The sequence below is a fragment of the Antrostomus carolinensis genome, unplaced genomic scaffold (assembly GCF_000700745.2).
Source record: "Antrostomus carolinensis isolate BGI_N321 unplaced genomic scaffold, ASM70074v2 scaffold23606, whole genome shotgun sequence".
Taxonomy (NCBI): Eukaryota; Metazoa; Chordata; class Aves; order Caprimulgiformes; family Caprimulgidae; genus Antrostomus; species Antrostomus carolinensis.
In genome coordinates, this window is record NW_010321506.1 from 19,375 (window position 1) to 37,722 (window position 18,348).

Here is an 18,348-nt window from a genome sequence, read left to right on the forward strand (position 1 = left end):
CCTTGCCATGTGCTCAGAGCCCAGTAATGTTCCGTATAACTACAGAGTGAATCACTGCATCCCATTTAGCCTAGCAGTAATGAAGAGTCTCAGCTAGCACAAGTAGAGAGGGAAAACACTTTAGAAGAAGGGCTATAAAACAGAGTTTTAAGAAACATATATTGCATAAGTCCTGGGTTAAAATTGGATTTTGTCTGTATTTTCTTGTGTAAATGTTACAGAAAGGTAGAAACTCAAAAAACCAAATTACTCATGTGGGCCAGTAGCCTTTCTGATGGAGGTACAGACAAGCAGACACATGCCTTTTAAAATCAATATTAGTTTTTAAAACTTGTAAATATTACAGTAGACAGAAATTGATTTGAGTTGGAGAGAGTGAAAGGCAGTGTTAACCTTTGTTATGAGATATATGTACTAAAAAGGATACAGGTATCCAGTGCTTTATTGGGCTGGATCCACTTCTCAATTTCAGTTCTAAATGCAAGTAAATAAATGTTCTTGAACTTGTGGAGTGTATCCCTTGTACATGCCCCCATGCAAGTTGTGCTGCTGTTTTGGTGATGTACATTTTGGATTCACTGTCAGTGCCAAACAAGAAATTTACCCTGTATCTTGAGCAATTGTCTTTATCCCCGTTATCACATGCACATATGAAACTTGTTATTATAGCATCTTGGGTTTTGGCTTTGAAGCACCATCAAAAGTAAGTTATCATTACAGTCACATAAAAAGGATGCATGGGCTTTCTCAGGAGTGTAGGACAATTCAGCTCCCAGAGATACCACTTTTTCCATCAAAGCATATGCTTCAATGTGCTTATATAAAAATACTTGCACAGAGCAGGTATACCCTGTTATATTTTGGCATTAGCTGCAGTAGATTGATAATTGATTAAGGATATCTCTCTTTTTCTGCCCCTTGGTTGCAATTCTACTTGTCAAGGGCTTGTAAAATTAAGTGGCCCAAGTAAAGTAACGGGTAATGGTTTTTGGTTTTTTTTTCCTCACGTACACACTTTGCCAACACAGATCTATGAATCCAAATTATGGAGAGTATGCTGCTGGTAGTCTTCACCATGAGGCTAAGTGAGCATAGAACATAAACTGTGCTCCCTTTTTAGTTAGCTTTTCCAAAACAGACCTGTGACAGCAGCAGGCAATTAATAGTGCATTAAAAGAACATTTACCTGTGGGACTGCAAATTGTTTGGCTTCCTGCCCTGCATCCCCTCTTCTGTGTTTTAAGAATGTTGGCCAAGTCTCTTTTGCAGTAAAGCCTTTGGAAAGCAGCAATTTTTATTTATTTTTTAAATCTGTAAAACCACCTATGGTAAATAAATTCTAAAAAGAAACGTCTAGCTTTCTAGGCACTTACTTGTACCCCCCCCGGTATTCAGCTTGGTGCCTTCAGACCTGCCTTGTTTCTCTGAGCAATCTGATACTCTGAAATGTGCTGTACAGCTCAGCAGAAAAAGGAATTTGCTTTGTCTAAGTCATTTAATAGCTTTTAAATCCCAGTGGATTACAAATTTGCAGGGTACTATGTGCTGGCTGTATCTTGATCTCCTGGACTTAAACGTACTTTGAATTGTTTCTTAATAACTATGAATAGAACTGTTAGTTAAAGCCAAAGCAGTGAGAACAAGTGGTATCACAATAAGAATAGAAGGACGAGGGTTAAATAAAATGTGAATTATGGAAACTGTTAAAATTCACAAGTTAAGTTTTGCAGTAGCTTTAATGGAGTCACTTATGGATTGCATCACTGAAACATTTCCGTAAGTAGCATTCCTGTAACCATGTTTAGTCCTAGGAAAATAAGCCAGTTTGGAAGGTATCAGGCTATGAAGCCACATGCTGAGAGTCTGCTGTAAAGTACTGCAGTGACACTTTCCATGAGGCACAAGGCAACTGTCATAAGGGGATAGCACCATTTCATGACCTGGTGCACTGGTAAAACAGAAAGCTCTCAGAAACTGTAGATTAGATAAAAGATCTAAATCTCTTATTCTAGATATAGAAGATAATCTAAACTATCTGGATGCAGATAGTCTAAATAAAGAATCCATGCATGGTAGAGTGCTTCAGCAGAACTTGTTATCTCATGAATGGAGGCTTTGTAGGTAATTCCAAGTTTATCCTTCAGAATGCTACAATGTCAATGACAAACCCCAGTACTGCTGGAAAGAATCTTAAATAACCTACAGATGTAAAAAGGCAGCCTATAACACCCAGTGACTGTCATCAAACTTTTTATTGAAAACAGCTTGACTCAGCAGTAGTAGCATCTTTTCCTTTTTATATCATAGCAACATTGGCTGCTTAGTGTCTTCATAAAGTGAACAAGATTGAGAAGAGAGTTTGTCTCTCAGCAAATTCAGTGCTGTAAAAATGTCTGCTTTCACGAGAAACTATTTAAATTATTTGAAAACTTTCTGATCTTTGGATAAAACTTATGGTTTTTGTCTATCAGTACAGCATCCAGTAAGTTGAATCAGCTGTTGCAGAGGCAAAGTAGAGGACCACAGTAAGATTAGAGGTGGACAAAATTCCAATTTGCTTTTATGTTTTTGTTTTGTTTGTTTTTTTCATATGCATATATAAGCTAAGAAGTGCCAGGTTCCATTTCTTCTTAAGAAAATAAGTGAGAAGTAGCTTTCTTCACAGTAGGAATCAGATTTATATTTTAAGGCTGCTCCAGTGGTAGGGTTGTTTCCATTAAACTCTTAATTAAATGAAAAATGGGGAAAACTCATTTACTTGAGTGGTACAGGGTCAGAACATTCACTGTAAATGTCTAAAAGAAGAGATGTAAATGGCTGAAGTTTTTCTCCAGATTCCTCTTTTAGTGTGTTGTGCTTGGAACAATTCTACAAACTGCAATAGTATCTGAAGATAAGCACATGTCCATCACTTAAGCTTAATTCATGAAAGGCTCATTCATTTACGGATTCAGCTTTCTAATATTTATTGCCAAATTGCCATGCAAGGTTCCTGTGCATTTACCCTTGAGTGCTTTCAGCTGTTTTTTCTGTATTACCATAATATAGTTTCTTCCAAGGATGCTTGTTATAATTTTTAGTATTTGCAAATGACTTAATGTAGTGCTAAGCCTTTTAAGATACTTATCACTAGGATGAAATACTGCTTGAGGCAGACAAATTAGTCTTATAAACTAGAGCCTAACCTTGTAATGATCCAAACCAAATACCAGCCTAAGACTCCATCATGTTGAGCCCTGAGGATAGAGGTGCCTAGTATCTCTGTTGTGATGCTTGATATACTCTGGTTTCAGTTCTCCCATGAGCACAATAAAGCTAGTTACCTTAAAATGAGGAAAGTTTTACCTTCCTGAATGACTGCTTTTCAGACTAACATCCCTTTATTAATATAGATGTTTTACAGAGATGCTTCAGCTTCAGCCATGCTTATCTACATCTGCACACAGGATGACTTTCTTATGCCTCTACCTGCAACTCATCCTCTGCAGGTCAAAAGGACCCCTGCCCAGAACCACTTCCAATACTGTCTTCTCTCTGACCTTTTTTTCTGGGTATCCTGAGTTGGGGATTTCACTGCACAACTTCCCCATATCCACAGCACTTCTTGCTTCTTCCTTTCAATTGGAAAGGAGAAGCCACCAAAACTAAAGTTTAGCAAGCTGCTCCTTGTCACGGCTGCTCCTTGTAGGAACTCTGAGAAAAGAGTCCAGCAAGCTGCACATAAGTTCTTCACATAAATTGAGTCAAACCCAACAACAATCAAAATGTTATTCTTTAACAGAAAGTTGCATTTTTAAGAATAAGCCATTTTTGACAATTGAATCCATATCGTCTTAAGATGTGAAATCTGTCTAGAATTTACAAGATTCATTTCCATGGAAAGTTTTTGCCTTCATCTTTTGCCTTTCTTATTCTGTTTCTGAGAGATCAGAAATAAAATAGTCTAAAAAAACAGACAAGAAAAAAGAAGGGCAAAGGAAGTTTCATATTGACAATGAGGATTTAGGATATATTTTATTTTTAAAACTACTTACATTAAATGTTTTTAAAACTATGGCAATTTGAAACAGCAAAAAAAGGGGAATTCCAAATATCTGACAATTTTAAGTGGCTGAAGTCTAACTTAACAAAATGTATGGCCTTGTTATATACCTAGAGTTAAATACCTGGTGAAATACCTAGTAAATACAAACTTGCTTCATATATCTTAACAGACGAGGAAAATTTTTTGGAAGACTGAGAATTTATGGATATTTGAAAACAGACTAATTTTAACTGCTAAATTTTATAGTCACCCATGTTTTGACTTCATTCATACAAAAGATAGTGTATACGACCTCTGGAGATCAATGGAGTTGGTTCTGCTTTTCATCTCTGCAAGTAAAAGCACACTTGGTTATTCTCCACAGAGACAGAAATGCTCATGTTTGCTTTTGTGGCTGTTCTTGCCCTGCAAACTTAAGTATCTGCATTTGTGTGTTTCATGAGGTTGTGGTAGTTTTCTAAAAATTGTAGAATACAGTTTAAAAATAAAACCCTTGGTAAGGCAGGCCATATCTGCAGGGTTTGAATGTGAAACTGCTGTGCTTGAATTATTGTAAACTTTCAAAATCCATTCTAATGGTCCATGTTTGCAAAAGGCATTTTGTTTCTCACTGTAGTTACAAGTAGGAGGAGATGCAATTTTACTGGTATCCTTGCTGTATAAAGTCTCTCTTCAGTTACTTCACCCTGAAGAGTGTTCTCACAACTTCCTGCCTGTGAGAAATGCATGTTGTCCCGGGCATAGATGATCTGTGGAAGAACTGTTTATCATGGCATGAATTCAGGTAGTGGAAGTTTTTTGCTTCTGTGCTTGGTATTGTGTACATTTTACTGTCACACAGCTTCCTTTGTACTTTATCAATCTTTCTTTTCAGGAAGAATGTGTAACAGGGAAGTCCCAACATAAAATTATGAAATATTAAGTGTAGTAATAACTATTAGACAAATTTTGCCTTTATATGTAGATTTTTTGGGGGGGGAATACGTTTACTAGCAGAATCTAGCACAATATTGCTTCTAATCAACCAATACTTTGCTTCTTCATGAACATCTGGGATAAGAATTTTGAATTGAGTGACATGTATAAAATGAATGGGAGTTGGACATCCAAATTTCTACAACAGTAGTGAAAATCTCAGGCAGTGTTTACTCAGATGGCTTAGCAGTTGTTTTGGAAAATGCTTTGTTAATAACTCATTTTTTAAAATTACTGTTACAGACGTTTACAGCCTGGTGCAATTCCCACCTCAGGAAAGCAGGCACACAGATTGAAAACATTGAAGAGGACTTCAGAAATGGCCTCAAACTGATGCTCCTCTTGGAAGTTATCTCAGGTTGGCTAAAATAAAGTTTGCTATGTATTTACAGCATGCTAACTGAAACACTATTAAAAGAACAAAAATTGTTAACAATTCACAACAGTGAACACAAACTCTTAAGTAGGCTGAAAAGTGAGAGATGAAACACACTGTAAAACAAAAGGGAGGGAAAAAAACCTCTGCTTTTTCCTTGTCTCCAAAATCTTCTGTTTTGTGTTTGTGTTCCAGGATATTACAGTGTATCAGGGTAGCACTGACATCACAACGTTGTTGGACAAACCACAAGCGTTGAGGACCAGCTCGTAACCCCTAACAATTATCCCTTTCCATTTAGGTTACAAATTAATTTTATTCCACTTTCAGTATAAACATTTTGCTTTGCTTTTAATGACTTTATCAGAATAGATCAATGCTTTTCAAAGTGAATGCCTAAAGTAAAACTAGATCAAGTCACAAGTAAAAAAAAAAACAACAAAAAAAAAACCAAAACACCAAAACCAGTTTAGTCGCAATTAAAAGATCTCATTTTTCAGAAGGGTGGAACATCCAAGAACTTTCACTAACTGATGCAAACCCACTATGTCACTTATTTTATGTATTATTCAGAGGGGCAGTCCCCACCGCACACTCAGAAAGCCCCTGAATGGGAAGGGAATTGCCCAAGGTACGAACACATAATAAAGGTGAAAAAGGGAAAGAAGATTTTAAAGATGTGTTTTTGGGAAATACAGTTTACATTTTTGATGGAGATTTCAGTGGGGAAAGATCTTCAAATGTTCTTAATGAAATGGCAAGTCATATTTTCAGAAATTATTCTTCTTTGTGATCACTTGAAAAGATAAGTTCATTCAAATGCATTAACCTATGCTCTGAAATGAGCTGCTCTGCTGTACTGGATGAGGTTATTAAAAACCATTGTTCTTGGTCAGATGTGGATGGATGCTATGGCTAATCTGCTAGAGTCCAGCCTCCCTTTACAGTCAGGCAAGTAAGGGTGATGAGCTCTGAGAACATCCTGCTTTCTCAATGTTCAGCTACTCTAACACAGACGGTAGCTGTGAACCAGTTGAGTAGCAGGAAGCACTTGCATATCTTCCAGGTGTTTAGGTCAAACATAAAAATTTTACTCTGCTTTTACTGCTATATCAGAAAGATCTCGGGTAGATCTTTCAGTCAACATATGAATTTTCTCTTCAGGGTTTTGTTCAAAGCCATTTGACATTCTTTCACAAAAATACCTGTTAAAATAACTGCTAACTTTTAGACAGTATTCAAGGCACATGCACTCTTGAGTTCCAGTCACTTGGGTGTCTGTAGCCTGGTGTATGTAAACACAGGTGTATGTTAAAAATAAACACATTAAATTTCTTATTCTGCAGGGGAAAGACTACCGAAACCAGACAGAGGGAAGATGCGCTTCCATAAAATTGCTAATGTCAACAAAGCTCTGGATTATATCGCCAGCAAAGGAGTGAAACTTGTGTCAATTGGTGCAGAAGGTATGTGACAGAGCTTGACAATGCATCTCACATAGATCCTATGCATTCACATTGGCCAAATTGCGTGGGCTGTTCTCTATATATGGGTGTCTCAGAAATCCCATAATATTGATTGATGACCTATATCTGTGAATTGACAGAGGTGGAAACTTGTGGGCACCTGGAGAGGGACAGGGATATAAATGAGCTTTAGAATTAGTTTATATCCAAGGTTAAATTGAGTTGACTGTGTTTCAGTAGGTGTTCAGATAATGATTTCTTCTTTCAGAGCATTACATTTTTCCTATACATTATTAAAAATAAAGAACTTCAGAAATCAGGTTGGATTCAAGGTTGTGCTTTATCCAATTTTATTTTTAAGAGATATTATTCAGACAAGACAAAGGCTGACATCCCTACCAGGTGGGTGGGACCTACTCCCATTTTATTATGAGACTGACTGTGGATGGCAGCTGTGTTTCTAAAATTCAGATGCAGATTTAAGAGAGTGATCAAAAGAACTTATGGTAGCTGAGGAGAGACTGAACATACAAAGAGAGTGAGGCGGGATGTTATTCACTAAAGTTATTATTTAGTTATTGTTCTGTTGTTCAGGTAGTGAAATAAAAACATGCAGTTGGCTAGCTAAATGCTGTTAGATGTAAACTCTCAGCAAAAGAAGGCAGGCTCTCCTGCAAGTGAACCTGTGCCTCCTATGAGATTCAATTAATTGTTTAAAAAGGACAAAAATCATTCTTGAATTAGCTGTTCCATGGAGATATGTGTATAATATTTCCATAGTTATTACCATACAAAGGAGTGATGTGGCTAGCATATCAGTGATCTGGACAAGGGGATTGAGTGCACCCTTAGTAAGTTTGCAGACAACACCAAGTTGGGCAGAAGTGTTGATCTGCTGGAGGGTAGGAAGGCTCTGCAGAGGGATCTGGACAGGCTGGATCGATGAGCCAAGGCCAACTGTATAAGTTTCAACAAGGCCAAGTGCTGAGTCCTACACTTGGGTCACAACCAGCTCCATGCAGCACTACAGGCCTGGGGAACAGGGATTCGAAAGCTGCCTGGCGGAAAAGGACCTGGGGGTGTTGGTTGACAGCCGGCTGAATATGAGCCAGCAGTGTGCACAGGTGGCCATGAAGGCCAATGGCATCCTGGCCTGTATCAGAAATAGTGTGGCCAGAAGGAGTAGGGAAGTGATTGTGCCCCTGTACTCAGCACTGGTGAGGCTGCACTTCAAATACTGTGTTCAGTTTTGGGTCCCTGACTACAAGAAAGACATTGAGGTGCTGGAGCATGTCCAGAGAAGGGCAACGAAGCTGGTGAGGGGTCTGGAGCACGATTCTTATGAGGAGCAGCTGAGGGAACTGGAGTTGTTTAGCCTAGAGAAAAGAAGACTGAGGGGAGACCTTATGGCTCTCTACAGCTACTTTAAAGGAGGTTATAGAGAGGTGGGTGTCCAACTCTTCTCCCAAGTAACAAGTGATAGGACAAGAGGAAATGACCTCAAGTTGTGCCAGGGGAGGTTTAAATTGAATATGAGGAAAAATTTCTTCCCTGAAAGGGTTGTCAAGCACTGGAACAGGCTGCCCAGGGAAGTGGTAGAGTCCCCATTCCTGGAGGCACTGAAAGGGCATGTGGATGTGGTGCTTAGGGACATGGTTTAGTGCACACTTTGCAGTGCTAGGTTAATGGCTGGACTCGAAGATCTTAATGGTCTTTTCCAACCTTAATGATTCTATGATTCTATATCCAACTCTTTTGATTCCATAGCCTCAGTGATGTGCTGTCCATTCTAGGGGCAGCCTCTAACATGTCCTTAGAGCAAAATTCTGGCTGTAACTTCAGTATCATGGTGAGAAGCGCTAGCTATATTCTATTCACATTGCTAGGTCTTTTTAGATTAATTTATGAGCCTTCTCTTCCTGTTTTCTGATTTCTCCAAGCTTATATATGGCCTTATTTTGGCTTCCAAACCTTGATTGCTGTAATTGTGGCTGGAGCAGGAAGATCATTAGGTGGGATAGGGGCATCTGTAGAAGTAATAGAGAGATCTATCAGTATTCACTGGTTCCATAATGGTTTGACCTAGCCTGCTTGGTTCCTCAATTGTTCACCAAGTATGTTCAGTCTCTAGATCTAGAACTCCCAAATCCCAATAAATGGGTGTTCTCTGGGCAGAGCATTTGTCTGAACTCACCCTTTATTCATTTGAGACTGAACGGGGTGGGCCATCTGAGTCCAAATCCATACTGTCTATCTTTAGGCACATAACAGAGACCTGGTTTTGGGATTTTATCATCAAAGGGAGAAATGGGCAATTCCCTAAGGCACTTCAGATCTCAGAAGAGCTCTTCTGTATTTCAGAGGCACCTGGCTCCCTCCATCAGGTGTACAGGCAGTCAGGGGCAGCTGGGCCCTTTGCTCAATTAAATGAAGTGGAATGGAAAAATATGCCAGTACCCTAAACCTCTGCAGTTAAGGTTATTTGGAGAGCGACATGGCATTGAACGGACAGCAGAGGGTACTGAAGAGACAATTTATGTGTGGAAATGAAAATTTAGAATACAGAAGCCTGTTTGATAGTTAGTACAGAAATATTGAGTGTTCAGAGTGTGGAGCAAGTGAATGGTAGTTTCTGTCACGTTGTGCTGGGACTCTGAGGCTTCCTGACCCAAAACAAGAGTGTAGCAAAAGGAGTATCTTGTGGGATGGAGTGGTTTTTTTCTCTGATCACAATTTGCACAGTGTGCTAATGTTTTTGCACCTAGGTTCTTCAAGCAAGGCTGGAGTATTTAAACTGAGATACAGCAGCTCATATCCGCTCCTGAAAGGAGTGGGCCAGTCCTCTCCACTCCTGTCTCCCTCATTTTGCCCTGCTTATTGCTGCTTATTACTGCCAGGGTGCTCAGACTAGGGAGCAGCACTTGAGCACTTTCTGTATCACCTGAAGGCAAAGCATCTGGGACAGCTCAGATCAGCCATTAAAATCATTTAGACTAACCCTGCTGTTCTTGGCAGCAACTGGCGTGAGTTTAGCTGCCCTGTGATAATAGGTAATTCCCTCTGGGAGGGAGGGAGGCAGGCACAAGAGCCAGTAACCTCTTCCAGCTTCTCAGCCAGTTGCTGCAAGGTGATGTCTGTCCATGCACTCAATATTTCTTCCTGCATGTAACAGCATGCCATACTCAGTAAACCATGAGATTAAGGTGGTATTCGTGGTTGTGACTGCGGGCTTTTATTGCCTGTTTCTGGAATGCTCAATCTGTAAAATGGAGGGATTAGAAGCAAAAAAATCATTCATTAGCACTAAAAAAAATCTTTTAAATTCTTGGGTGGAAGCACTGGAGAAAAATCCACTGCTAATGCCATAGTTTAGATGCAGACAGGAACCTGTCATTGTTAAGACATTGCACTATGTCAAGTATGGCTACTAACACACATTGGATTACACCCCTGTGGGCAGGAGCAGATAGATTCGTGTGCCTTCCACTCCTACTCTAAACAGGCTGAGCACAAAGCCAGACGTGCTTAGTGCCCTGTTAAGTTTACCACAACCCCTCTACTAAATTTGTTGCCTAAGGCACAGTGCTGTGCTGATGCAGCAATGCAGTATCACATCTGACTGGGTATAGTTTCACAGTGTGGGACCTCTGGCACCAGTAGATGTTTAAAGAGTCCCCGTGCCCCCTTGTCCTGCATACTTGCTCCCACACTTCACAGCCCTACCCTATCATTTGGGCTGACAACTGTTTCTGTAGCTATGCTGGAGACTGGATCAGCAATCTGATCTGGTTTTAAAACACACTTCACCTCTTTATTTTTTTTTTTTTAAATGTTGTGTTTTTCAGCATTGTTGACTGGGCAGTCATTCTGGTAAGAAGATGGAATGAATGCCAGCAAGGAGGCAGAGCACAGGCTCCTTAAGCTTATATTGTTACCAGAGTTTTTAACCTCTTAACTCACTGCCCTTTTGTGTGAGCATGGGGCATATGGGCTTGTCTGCACCCATCTGTTTTGGCATTCTCTGAGTTACATGGATGCTTGGAATACTTCTTAATTTCCAAAGCATGATAGTTTTGTATCTAAATCTGCTGAGGATTATGTTTTATTATCTGAAATGCTGAGTGGTGAGGAGCATGTAGGCCCAAGGGGACCAACTGGCATTTAAAATGGGGCCTCAAAGCAAAGGTTAAACTCTGGTTCCTGTGGGACATCAGTAAAAAGTTCAAATTAGTATTTTTAAGCGACCAGTAGTAATCTTTAAAGCCATCATTACCGTTCTGAGGCTGACTTCCTTGGGCTCTCTGTGGACTGTAAAGAGATCACCTTTAACTGTGATACTGAGCAAAAACCCAGTTTAGCTACTCTGATCTGTCTTGTGGAAGAGTCTTTTTCTTTGTTGGTGATGAAATGAGACTAAAGAGTCAAAAAGCTAAAGTAAAAGCCGTGAAGATAGTCCTTATGAGCCATTCACAGCCCAGGAGTTAGAAATTTTCCCATAAGTTTTAAAAAAGTGCAATAACAACAGTTGGCAGGTAATTGTATCCTGAATGAAATGAACTGAGATATGGAGAACCACAAAAGATAAATATCCTGTTAGTAGGAAACAATTCTGTATTGCTTTTCTGGGGGGCAGGAGAAATGTTAAAGACCAAATGAGCTGTGACACTGCTACAAGAAGGTTAGAAATAAAAAAAAATTAATTAAATCCAAAGCAGAATAAAAACCGAAACCTTTGAGAACTTGCCACACTGCTTTGCTTAGCTTTTCCCTAGGCAGTTTTTATTGTTTCCACTTCCCTTTCCCTTCTCTCCTTTCCTGTCCTCATAGGTCAGCAAGACCTTTTTCCTCAGAAACCTGTAGCTTTGCATGTGTGAGGTGTAGGAACTGTATTCCTCCCAGAGCAAACAGGCACTGTGAAGAAAATAATGAAGTCTTCTGTTGACTTGTAGTGGAAATTTATAGGAATGAATCAGTAATTTTTGTCACTGATACTTCTCAATATTTAGCAACTTTGTTTTCCTTCTGTTTAGATATTTTTCCTTGTCTTTTATACATGTCTTTTTTGTGTTTTATGCTAGCAGCAGATAATGAGAAACCAAAGCTGGCAAATTGCTTGAATATTCTCCTGAGACACAACATGGAAAATTCCCTCTCTTGCTCTTTCATTCTGTCTGTGTGTACATACAGATATGTAAATCAAAACAATGATGTAGTGATTATGCAAATCCATTAATTGATTGCCTGACAAGCAGCAATGCCTCCTGAGTATTTTAATTCATTTATTTTACATTTGAAGAAATTCTTCTTTACTGCATACACATATCAGACATCTAATCAGAATACAATTAAATATTTGACTGAGGTGGAGATGAGGAGAGAGAAGTAGCTATGTGCCCTAATTGCCATTTGGTCTTTTTTGGCTGAAAGATGTTAGTTTTGAGATTTGAAGAGACTTGATGTCTTTCAGGGCCAATAAGATAGTAATAATGCATGGAAGGCAGGCAAAGTGAGGTAAGAATTCTGGAAAATTAGTGTAGAATCCAGAGAGGAAAGTGGAAAAATAGCCATTCATATATAAACTTGGATTATCACACTAGCAAAGTAAGTGTAGACTAGTGATATGTGACATATCTCCTACCATGTTTGTTAATTCCCTGGGTTCAAATGACAGCTTGTGTCACATACTACTGCAATTTAACATGTATCTCAAGCCTTGGAGCTGGCAGCTGCTTTGTTCTGTAAAAGCTGCCCTTGGATTCAGGCAACTTTTAAGTAGCAGAGTAACTGCATTTTCTGCTGGCTCCTCTATTGGCATTTGACGTTAAATTGAGGAAATTCCTCCTGCTGTAAGTTCTTCTTGCTCCATCTGCAGAGCACCAGTGGGCCCCCAGGCAGCCACAGCTGCTCTGGTTTTTGGGGAAGGCTGGAGATGACTTCCAAGTAGGGGAGCAGCTGGTGCCTTCCCTACTCCACTGTTCTTTTGTTGTGAGGTGACTGGAAAGGCAGCCTGCAGCTCCTCTCTCATTGCCCCATCTCCTTCCATTCCAGTGCTGGACCCTCCTCTTAGTCTCCCTGTTATTTTCTGTTTCTCACAGTGCTTTTCAGATTGATTTAACATTATCACCACACTTAAGTAGTCTGACAGTACATATTTTGGTGTTGGGAAATCTAAGTGGTATCAGTGTTCATATTACAGTGTAGGAGCACTGGATTCTGACTTGGCTTGTAGAAGGGACTCCCATGTTAATTTGTATGTGTGAGAAGGGTTTGAGAAGGCACCTTCCTAGTGCCCCGTGTTGTAGGTAGACTTAAGCAGTCTTGAAACAAATTGAAACTTCAGAGGTAAAAAATCCCATTTTATATTAAAGATACATAAATGTGCATAGGCATCAGAGCTATAAGACCTTGTGGCCGTGTTTCTGAACTGCTTGGCAGGAAGCTATGTAGCTTAGCCTCAGGAGGTGCTGTGTCTCTTGAGTTGTTCTTCACATCTAATCTGTGCTGGCACAATAGGTAAAATTCTCAAAAAGGTCTAAATAGTATAGGGGAATTTCTGAGTGCCATTTTATTAAAAAATAATACTGTTAACGTCTGGTAGTTTCTTAAACTTTGGGGTAAGACCATATTTTTTCAAATACATAGTTTCAATACAAAGTTCCTTTGTATTTGAAAACAGTAAGGCCGACATTGTTCAAACTTTAAATAAGTATTTCCCCTCAGGCTCTCTCTACAAAAGTCAGCCTTCGAGGTAAAGACTTGAGACATTTACAACTACCTGGAGAGAAGCCTTTTAGCATGGAAGGGCTCAGGTGACCTTACCCTCAGTAATCTTCAGTCTTACTGACAGGGTAGCACAAGCATGAATTTGTTGAAAAATTAACCCAGATGAACTCTGTGTAGGTAAAAAATTATGGTAGAAATATAATTAATTTATTAGATACAATATATTATTTATAGAAATATATTATTAAAATAAGAGAAAATGGAAGACATACTAAATACTACTACTATCTCTTTCACCTTAGAAATTGTTGACGGCAACGTGAAAATGACGCTGGGTATGATCTGGACTATCATCCTTCGCTTTGCTATTCAGGATATTTCAGTGGAAGGTAATAGTAATGCAACCATGTTAAATAATTAGAAAATTTGTTTAAAGACATTTTTGTACTGTTTAAAGACAATATGTGCACAAGTGAAATAAGTGTTTTAAAAAGGAATTATTTTTTCAGAGAAAATTATACAGCAAGTTCCATACCTGGTGATAAAATGAATTCCTGGAGGCAAAAAGTAATTACTCTCCTTATCCTGACACACCTAGAGCCAGCTTTCTAAATGCAGAAGTTCTGGGCATGTCTCTCAGTTATTGAGATAGAAACATGCTTGTATTTCTGAGCTCTGGTGGCCTGAAACTCTGCTGTACCCTTTATGGTGGTCCTATTTCCAACATACTTTTTAGTCCTGTCCATTTATCACATTCTTTGCAAATATTATCTGATTATATCCCTCTTCTTTCTATCACTTTTTTTCCTCCACTGCTTCAGATTTTTTTTTTCTTAACTTTCACATGGTAGCTGGCTCTAAAAAGTATGCTGTAGTTACAATACTCTTAAATTTTCAACAAAAGTAGAGTCAATTCAAACTCTGCATGCTGTCCTGCCCATAATTTGTGGGACATTAAATGTGGACCTAATGGTCTATTTGATCTTTTCTGTCCTTTACTTATGCATTCAGATGCACATAGAGTTCAGATAAGGAAGGTATTTATTTGGCACTTACACCTCCCTGTAAGCCTATGCACTGAGACTACAATCGTATTTCATGTAGGCACCAACACAGTCTTTTATGTCTAGTTCTATTTTATTTGTATTGCATATTCTTCTCCAAATATACATTCTGCTGTCCAACCAATATAATTTCTTAAACTTCTAATATGCCAGAATTATTGTGCAGGCTGAGACTCTAGTCTGAGTTGTTTAAATTGAGCTAATCTCTGTGTCCTAATGGAGCTCCATTAGTCCATTTGTATGAGTATCTTTTAGGATTAAATGTTGGCTTAAGACAACCAGTTTCAGGTGGCTGACCACATTTAAGATGAATAGAAATTAATTACTTGAGCACTTTTTATGTTTTTCTCCTTGGTGTCTTTTACAGAGACCTCTGCCAAAGAAGGGCTGCTGCTGTGGTGTCAAAGAAAAACTGCTCCTTACAGAAATGTGAACATTCAGAACTTCCATCTTAGGTAACTTCTGTTATTTCAAGGGGTAGAAGCAGTCCAAAATATTTTAGGTCAAATATTTTCCCACAGTTGTGTAGGTATATATTTGACAGGAAGATTTCTTCATGGTTAACTAGACTTTTTTCAAATACTCATGCTCTATCTTCATAGTCTTTTTTTTTTGGTTAGCCTTTGGCATTGTTTACCATGGCTTCTCTGATTGCTATTTAAAAGAAAAAAAATACCTACTGCATACAGAATGGCCATATTACATTATTAGAGGTCCTTGGTATATGGGAATATCTGAGTGCTGCAGCATAGTGACTTGGCAAATGACTGCTTTCAAATGAGAGCCACTGTAGGTGTAGACTGGTTTTGGCAAAAATACCAATGTGTTGAGCGTGCAAATATCTCATTATGATGAATCAGTCTTTATTATTTTGTAAAATAACTATAAATATAAACTATAACTATAAATAAGGAGCCCAAAATGCACTCAGTACACAACAGCAGCACTTAAACACATTTGTTATCAGAATCAGAATCATTACCAAGGTTGGAAAATTTAGTGATGCTCCAGCCTTGTGGTTCTGTGTTTCCATTAAGGGCTAGAAAGGGAGTTCCAGGCCATATGCAGGCTGCTTGCTTTTGGGATTTCACTGGACTAGTTCTTGGAGCTTTGCCAGTGACCCACCTCATTAAACGACAAGACTTGCCATTTGCACTGTTTAACCATGTGATTTGCCTTCCCTGACACCCTTATAGTACTTAGAACAAGAACTCTATATTACAGGGTTTTGGTGTTTTGAATTGGTCCTTAATGTGCAGCACCTAAAGTACATGTAATGCTAGAGAAGATACGGTTCACACATGCATTCACAGATAAATATGTGTGTTTGATTTACAGTCCCTGTATTGCCTTTAAGAGATCTGAAATATTACGTATTATTTGCCTTGAATATATAGAGGTATATTTCAGTAGAGCTTTATATGGAAGCAGGGTATACTGTAAGTTACAGAATCAGAATCTTAGTGTGTACTTATGCTGGTCTGATACATGGTATGAGGAAAACATCTTGGATGGAAGTACCCTGATTAATATTTGGGTTGATTGGTTCTTACAGAACTACTTTATAATGGGATGTCCAGACCATATGAGTCTATAACTTTTGGAAAAAAGCTTTTTGTTAGTTTGGTGCTCATTCTGATTCAGTTTTACCTTCTGGATGATTTTATATTATACAGTGTATGCCTATTCTGCTTAATTGTATTACATTTTTATTGAAGATGGTTCTGTTATTTGAAGGATATACCCAGACATCTCAGTGACTGGGCTTCTAACAGCCTTATGTTAACATGTTTACTATCACACAGTTATTGCACAGGATAAGATCTCAAACCCACAGTCCCAGCGATTGCATAAAGAGTTCACATAAAGTATATTTCAGAATAACTGCTTCTGGCTGAAAGGAAGCCAGAAGCCTCTCATAATCTTTCCAAATAGGTGCTATTTGTAGCTCCATTCATTGCGTATTCTTGCCTTGAAAGGTAGTGGGCCTAAAGTCACACTGAAGTGTAAGAGCTCAGATGAAAGTTGTCATATGTGTGAAGTGTTTTAAATAAACTAAACTGATTTATGACTTCTTAACTTCTGTAAGCACAACATGGTTGTGCCATTAAAATTGACTAAAATAACTGACACAGAAAAAGCCAGTTGCTTCAGCAAACTTAAGTAATTGCAGGTTTGCTCTCCTTTTACTTTTTTGCAAGCATGCTGTAAGTGGAATGGGAGATTATGCACTTTGATTGATAAATGTGTACTCTGAGCTATCCTGGAACACTGCACAAATTAAGCAATTGAAATCAGGGATTGTTGCACGTAATGTACTCTGCATAGAAAGCATTATGGAGTCTCTGTGTATGGACTGTAGAGTAAGATATGTACTACAGGAAAAAGAGTACAGTAACAGAAAAGCTGAGAGGGATGAGACTTGACAGAACATAAGGGTCAGGATTTGACAGGAGAGCTCCTGCTTGATTTTAAGCCTTGAGCAAGGATCAAACTGTAAAATGACATTACTTTATTAACTAATTTTTTTCCATTCTATTTTTTGTTGTAAAGCTGGAAAGATGGCCTTGGATTGTGTGCACTTATCCACAGACACCGACCTGATCTTATTGACTACTCCAAGCTAAATAAGGTCATCAGTCTGGGTGGTACAGCATGCTGTCCTGCAGTGATTTGGCTCACTTCTGGTTTGCTTAACATGTTTTCTAAAAGACAAGCTGAGGAGTGCATACTAATTCTGACTGACTTTCTAAGCTCCCTCCAAAAAAACCAGTGACATGGAGGAAAAGACCTCATGACTGTCCTATGCCCTTCTTTCCTTCCCATTATGATGAATTTAGCATTTAATTGCAAATAATCTGGTCCTCAGCTGCCAGGCAGTTGATGAAGTCTTTTACACTGCCCAATATGGATGTTAAATCACATACATTGGAATTCTTCATTCACCACTGGTAGTATTGTACTGTTTTGTCTCTGGTGTAAATGACTGTAGATTGCAGAACGGTAAACAATGAGATGATGATTAATCCTAAAATTCCTTAGAACAAACCTTGGTACCCTTGGTAATCAGTAGTACGCAATAAGTTACTAGTCTTACATAGAAAAGACTTCACCAATTCTTAGATTATACATCTACCTATACTGGAAACAAAAATGATATCCTAACTTCCTTAGGTAGTACCTCACAGGGATTACAGAACTATTTTATTACAGTGTGCTACTCCTGGCAAAATGCATGTTTTCTAAAAGATACCAGCCACTTTGGTTTGAGAGGGAGGAATGAGGAGCAAGTAATAATGTCAGAATTTCTGGATATCATTACTGAAGAATAAAACCTAGAAAGAAAGTGGAATGTTGTCGTTTCTCGTCAGCTCTCAGTACATATGTACTGTTTTCTGCTCTCTGGAATGGGTGAATCTTGAGGTCTCATTTAAACACCAGTAAAACAGAAAACTTAATCGTGCTTTTAGTTGTTGAGTACAACTTCTCATTGATGAGAGAGACTGGTAAATCATAAACTATATTTTCCATTCCATGCCCTTCCATTACAAATTGATTTTACTAGTGGAATCAAATGTTATCAGAAAGCCTTTGATGAGGGAAAAAATAAATGAATAAAATAAAATTATTTGAAAACTTAGTCTGCTTTATATATATATCTCTATATATTTTTTTAAAAAAAATATATATATTTATATA

General features: G+C 38.5%; 1 protein-coding gene across 1 annotated transcript in view; it reads left to right on the forward strand.

Annotated features, from left to right (window-relative positions):
• Positions 1-17,297, forward strand: part of LOC104526504 (alpha-actinin-2-like) — a gene marked incomplete at its 3' end in the record, with an annotated part of 36,257 nt that extends 18,960 nt beyond the window's left edge. The window contains exons 2-6 of the mRNA XM_010169965.1: positions 5,264-5,378; positions 6,743-6,862; positions 13,888-13,974; positions 15,017-15,104; positions 17,203-17,297. Of these exons, the coding sequence (XP_010168267.1) occupies positions 5,264-5,378; positions 6,743-6,862; positions 13,888-13,974; positions 15,017-15,104; positions 17,203-17,297 (505 nt within the window). The remainder of the gene's footprint in view (positions 1-5,263; positions 5,379-6,742; positions 6,863-13,887; positions 13,975-15,016; positions 15,105-17,202) is intronic.
• Between the last annotated feature and the right edge of the window lie 1,051 nt (positions 17,298-18,348).